The sequence below is a fragment of the Megalobrama amblycephala genome, linkage group LG8 (genome assembly GCF_018812025.1).
Source record: "Megalobrama amblycephala isolate DHTTF-2021 linkage group LG8, ASM1881202v1, whole genome shotgun sequence".
NCBI lineage: Eukaryota > Metazoa > Chordata > Actinopteri > Cypriniformes > Xenocyprididae > Megalobrama > Megalobrama amblycephala.
The window spans coordinates 27,780,273-27,786,272 of NC_063051.1; the positions used below are offsets into that span (position 1 = coordinate 27,780,273).

At 41.3% G+C, this 6,000-nt stretch overlaps 1 protein-coding gene across 3 annotated transcripts in view; it reads right to left on the reverse strand.

The window, feature by feature from the left end:
- The window catches only part of hs6st3a (heparan sulfate 6-O-sulfotransferase 3a), a 41,976-nt gene extending 36,327 nt beyond the window's left edge, over positions 1–5,649 (reverse strand). For all 3 annotated transcript variants that reach the window (XM_048200327.1, XM_048200325.1, XM_048200326.1), the window contains exon 1: positions 5,102–5,649. In XM_048200327.1, the coding sequence (XP_048056284.1) occupies positions 5,102–5,649 (548 nt within the window). The remainder of the gene's footprint in view (positions 1–5,101) is intronic.
- Positions 5,650–6,000: the final 351 nt, after the last annotated feature.

Below are 6,000 nucleotides of genomic sequence, written 5' to 3' on the forward strand. Positions count from 1 at the left end.
TTTTGATGATTATAACTGACAACTAAGGAAAATCCCAAATTCACTATCTCAGAAAATTAGAATATTGTGAAAAGGTTCAATATTGAAGACACCTGGTGCCACACTCTAACCAGCTAATTAACTCAAAACACCTGCAAAGGCCTTTAAATGGTCTCTCAGTCTAGTTCTGTAGGCTACACAATCATGGGGAAGACTGCTGACTTGACAGTTGTCCAAAAGACGACCATTGACACCTTGCACAAGGAGGGCAAGACACAAAAGGTCATTGCAAAAGAGGCTGGCTGTTCACAGAGCTCTGTGTCCAAGCACATTAATAGAGAGGCAAAGGGAAGGAAAAGATGTGGTAGAAAAAAGTGTACAAGCAATAGGGATAACCGCACCCTGGAGAGGATTGTGAAACAAAACCCATTAAAAAATGTGGGGGAGATACACAAAGAGTGGACTGCAGCTGGAGTCAGTGCTTCAAGAACCACTACGCACAGACGTATGCAAGACATGGGTTTCAGCTGTCGCATTCCTTGTGTCAAGCCACTCTTGAACAACAGGCAGCGTCAGAAGCATCTAAAGACAAAAAGGACTGGACTGCTGCTGAGTGGTCCAAAGTTATGTTCTCTGATGAAAGTAAATTTTGCATTTCCTTTGGAAATCAGGGTCCCAGAGTCTGGAGGAAGAGAGGAGAGGCACACAATCCACGTTGCTTGAGGTCCAGTGTAAAGTTTCCACAGTCAGTGATGGTTTGGGGTGCCATGTCATCTGCTGGTGTCGGTCCACTGTGTTTTCTGAGGTCCAAGGTCAACGCAGCCGTATACCAGGAAGTTTTAGAGCACTTCATGCTTCCTGCTGCTGACCAACTTTATGGAGATGCAGATTTCATTTTCCAACAGGACTTGGCACCTGCACACAGTGCCAAAGCTACCAGTACCTGGTTTAAGGACCATGGTATCCCTGTTCTTAATTGGCCAGCAAACACGCCTGATCATAACCCCATAGAAAATCTATGGGGTATTGTGAAGAGGAAGATGCGATATGCCAGACCCAACAATGCAGAAGAGCTGAAGGCCACTATCAGAGCAACCTGGGCTCTCATAACACCTGAGCAGTGCCACAGGCTGATCGACTCCATGCCACGCCGCATTGCTGCAGTAATTCAGGCAAAAGGAGCCCCAACTAAGTATTGAGTGCTGTACATGCTCATACTTTTCATGTTCATACTTTTTAGTTGGCCAAGATTTCTAAAAATCCTTTCTTTGTATTGGTCTTAAGTAATATTCTAATTTTCTGAGATACTGAATTTGGGATTTTCCTTAGTTGTCAGTTATAATCATCAAAATTAAAAGAAATAAACATTTGAAATATATCAGTCTGTGTGTAATGAATGAATATAATATACAAGTTTCACTTTTTGAATGGAATTAGTGAAATAAATCAACTTTTTGATGATATTCTAATTATATGACCAGCACCTGTATTTGTTTGCCGTCTGCGAGGTGTCGATGCCGCATCAGCGAGCCTCTTTGATGTGTCATTCAGTAGTTCACACATAAAGATTGGCGAGCGCCGATCACCCGCTGATTTCCCCTGATCACAGCCCGACCTGTCGGTGAGCTCGTTAACTTGCAAATCGGGCTTAAAATCCTGTAGTGTAAACTTGGCATTAATAAGCGCATGCATAATAAGTGCATGCTTATTATGTGTTCAGTCTATAGACGCGTAGTGCTTCTTTACAAAGTGACATCGCCAACTACTGGCTTGGCATGCAATATACAGCATTTTTAATCATTTTCCCAGACCCGTGTGAATGGGTATTGTTTTAAAAACGTTTTCATCTGTACGCAAATAATGCAAAGGAAAACCCTTTCCATTTTTAGTATATCATTGTCATGTAAATGTACCCTTAATTAACTAATAAGGTTCCTTTCTTTGTTGCATTCTGGTCAAAGTGCTCTGCTAGCCCATTGTGGTTTTCCCACTGGTTCCTTAGGGATATATTTAAGAAGTGATACATAAAAAAGAAATAAATAACACAAATTGACAATGCAGCAAGACTTCTGAATATCCCAGAAGCAGCTAGATTAATGGGAGACACCATCAAAACATGATTCTATTGTGAGAATACCAAGCAGTCTATATAAAAGATTGTTATTCCATTGCTGCACATAGGACATGCTGCACTCCTTCATGCATTGCTAATGTAATGCCTGTAGTGCTCCTTTTCCAACCATGCCCAATGCCTTATGCTGTCTTTTGCATATACAAACACACACAAGGGCCCATCTCACACACACAGAATCTTGCACCTCACAGGTCATCTCTTCTCCAACATGCTTTCCACAGTCCTGCATCTTTACTTCCAACACAGTATCTTAAATGCCAACACAATAATACATAATTATAGGGGAAGGGCATTTCAGAAGCACTTGTCTTCACAAAGTACCCAATAAAAAGCTATTAATGTGCCTTAAGTTGGATCTCAGAGCCATCTCTCTTGGTCTATCACAACTCGTTTTGCTTTTATCCGCTTGAATGCTGGAGTGCCTGCTTGACGAGGCATCGCGAACGAACGGAGGATTTAGAAGATGAGAGATTCAGTGTGTGTGTGTATGTGGGGAGGGGATTAATATCCTGAGTCGAGGCAGCAGATGGGATTTTTTTCACTATTGTCTGCCGTAGACCTCTCAACGTAACACGATCGTGTAATTGAAACCACATCCATTGTTGCATGCAGAAAAGTGAGAAGCTGCGGTGCAATACATAGTGCTCCACTGCGCTCTGCACTTTGCATTACAACATGCATTTCTACATGCACATTTCTTTAGCGAAAGAGACTAATGAAAATGAGTTAAATCAACTCAAAACAAGATCTTAACAGGGTGCCACAGAACACATACAGCAGATAATGTAGTACTTTGGCTATTCTTGCCCATAATAACATTATAATGAAAGAGTGTACAAGCCCTGTGCAGTGGATCATCACCTCTGACTTGCTCAGCTGAGAGTATCGATTTATGTTCTGTGGTAAAGAGACCCTTTAGAAGACGATCGTAAACATGCTTGTAGAAGCTCTGCAAGGCCAAGTGAGACGAGTGGGGTAATGAGAAGGAATATTCATGTGGCTGCAAACACATATTAATAGGTGTGTATCCCACAGCCCACTGGATTTATTAGCATGTAATACGTCTGGCAATCTAAAAGTTTAGTGGCCCTGCATCAAGACGAATCTGTCTCACTGTGATTAATGAACAAGTCTTAAAGGGTTAGTTCACCCAAAAATGAAAATTCTGTCATTAATTACTCACCCTCATGTCGTTCCACACCCGTAAGACCTTCGTTCATCTTCAGAACACAAATTAAGATATTTTTGATGAAATCCGAGAAGTATATGACTCGTCCGTAGACAGCAATATAACCACCACTTTCAAGGTCTGGAAAGGTACTAAAGACGTTGTTAAAACAGTCGGCGTGACTGCAGTGGTTCAACCTAATATTATGAAGCGACGAGAATACTTTTTGTGCGCAAAAACAAAAATAACGAATTTATTCAACAATATCTTCTTTTCTGTGTCATTCTCATTCGTTGTTTGCGTCCAGGTTCTACGTCAGAACGACGACTCATTATTGGCCGGCTCCTGCATCAGCATCACACGCATGCGTCGTGCTGCTCACGTGATCAGCTTTGGCCAATACTGAGCTGGCGTTCGGATGTAAACACAGAAGCCTTCACTGTGCTTACAGCGACAACTGCGTAAGGATAATGACAGGGAAGAGAAGAGATTGTTGAATAAAGTTGTTATTTTTTAGTTTTAGCACACAAAAAGTATTCTCGTCGCTTCATAAAATTAAGGTTGAACCACTGCAGTCACGTCGACCGTTTTAACGATGTCTTTAGTACCTTCTGGATCTTGAAAGTGGTGATTATATTGCTGTCCATGGATGAGATGTATACTTCTCAGATTTCATCAAAAATATCTTAATTTGTGTTCCGAAGATGAACAAAGGTCTTACGGGTGTGAAACGACATGAGGGTGATTAATGTAATTAGTGACAGAATTTTCATTTTTGGGTGAACTAACCCTTTAAAAGGAACAGTTTGCCCAAATTCTTAATTTATTTGTTTGAATTTCTTGCTTATGTGGAACACAAATGAAGAGATTTTGAAGAACGACAGAGTCCAAATGACAATGGACCACACTGACTTTCATTGTGGTCTTTTGACTTTTTCAAATTGTTCAAAATGTCCTCTCTAAGTAAATGGTAACAAAATTTTCATTTTTGGGTGAACTATCCATTTAAATCTTATTGGAGTAAAAAACATACAGTAGATGTTCCATTCCTTTTTAGTTTAGTTTGACATAAGCAGTTGTGCAGCATATTTACAGCTGTCTCACACTCAGTTGCACACATATTCAAAACCGCAGGACTCAGAATGGCCCATGCACAGCAGGGAGCTGATATTCACAGGTGTGCATCATTTTAAGACAGCGAAGAATCCAAACTCATGACTCTAGCAAAAATATTGCAAAGCACTGACAAAAAATAAAGATATATTATCTGTCACCAACACATAGCTTCCACACTATGCTGATGTAACACTACTTTATAACAACTTACATTTTTACATATGCATAGAATTTACAGATCAGCTATAATGTCCTAAAACTAGGCTTATATTCATATTTGAGTTTGTAACACCAGAGTGAGAGGTAACACCATCAGTTTAACCAGTTACAAGGATAAAATCACTATCATATATGACATTAACCCTCTTTATTGAAGTAAACAAGTTTTAAACAAGTAAATTTGATTACCCCAATAAATCCATGTATACAATTTAATTAGTTTTTTGGTGTTACAACTCGAGTAGTAGGGTAAGGTGTAACACCAGCGCTGTTTATAATGTGTACACCGTTTAGAAATAAGTTTTAAACTATTTTCAATTTGTAGCAGACAAATATGTGAATATTTTATTAAAGCCTGAACGCATACATACAGGCACTAGAGTTAGAGATGTTGAAACAAATGCCTCATCATATACTGGTGCTGATAGTTATTTTAAAGTGTCACCAAACGAACTTTTACTCCGTATGTATTAGGAGCTACTTACCGCCCATTCAATGGCGCGTCTTTCTTTTGCTTTTTATTCATCACAGCAGGGACACAGTTCGTGAGCTCGGTCCAGTCCGCGTGCAAACCGCAACTCCAGCCCGTGGAAAAGCGCGAGAAGAGCCACGACTCCGCTTTCCCGGGTCGGTGACACGTGCATTTCTTCTGGCCGGAGCGGCAGTCGCAAGGGCGTTCCAGGTGGATGTTCCGCACCAGGTGTCTCCCGAACGTCGTTCCTCCGGTCTTTTGGATGTGGAGGAACACGATCACGTCGTTCCCCTTGATGTCGAAATCCACGTGGCGCTCGAGGTCGTCGCGCGTGAAGTTGAATTTGGACTGGAACCTAAAAGTAGCATCCTCGTCCGGATCCGGAGATTCTGTGTTGACGTCTGAGGGATATTTGGAGAACGGAAAACTCTCTCCATTCCCAAACCGACAGGACGTGCTACCCGCTGGACAGATGTACTGATAGCCAATCATGACAAACAAAACGGTCAAAACAGGAACTAAAAGGAGTTTGTTGGATTTATCATCCATGGCAAAGACCATGAACCGGAGGATCACGCCATTGGTGATGCTGTAGCCGCTGAAAGAGTCCTCCAGGTGCTTTATACGGATGATGCTCGCAGGCAAAGTGTGATCCGGCACAGGAACACGGCACACGGCGCCTTCAGTTAGATCACAGTTACATAAAGATCAGTTGGACCGTAAAAATTGTAGACAGAAAGGAAAAACAATCCTTGCGTTTCCTCATTGTAACTTAGACGCTTTACAAGGAGCTTTATAACTGCCTGATATAGCCTAACAGTGCAGGACTTTGAGAATCCATTTGCAGTGCCGATTTTCTCAGTGTTTGACATAAATTGTATCCGTCCTCGTCCGATAGATTATAATGTAAGG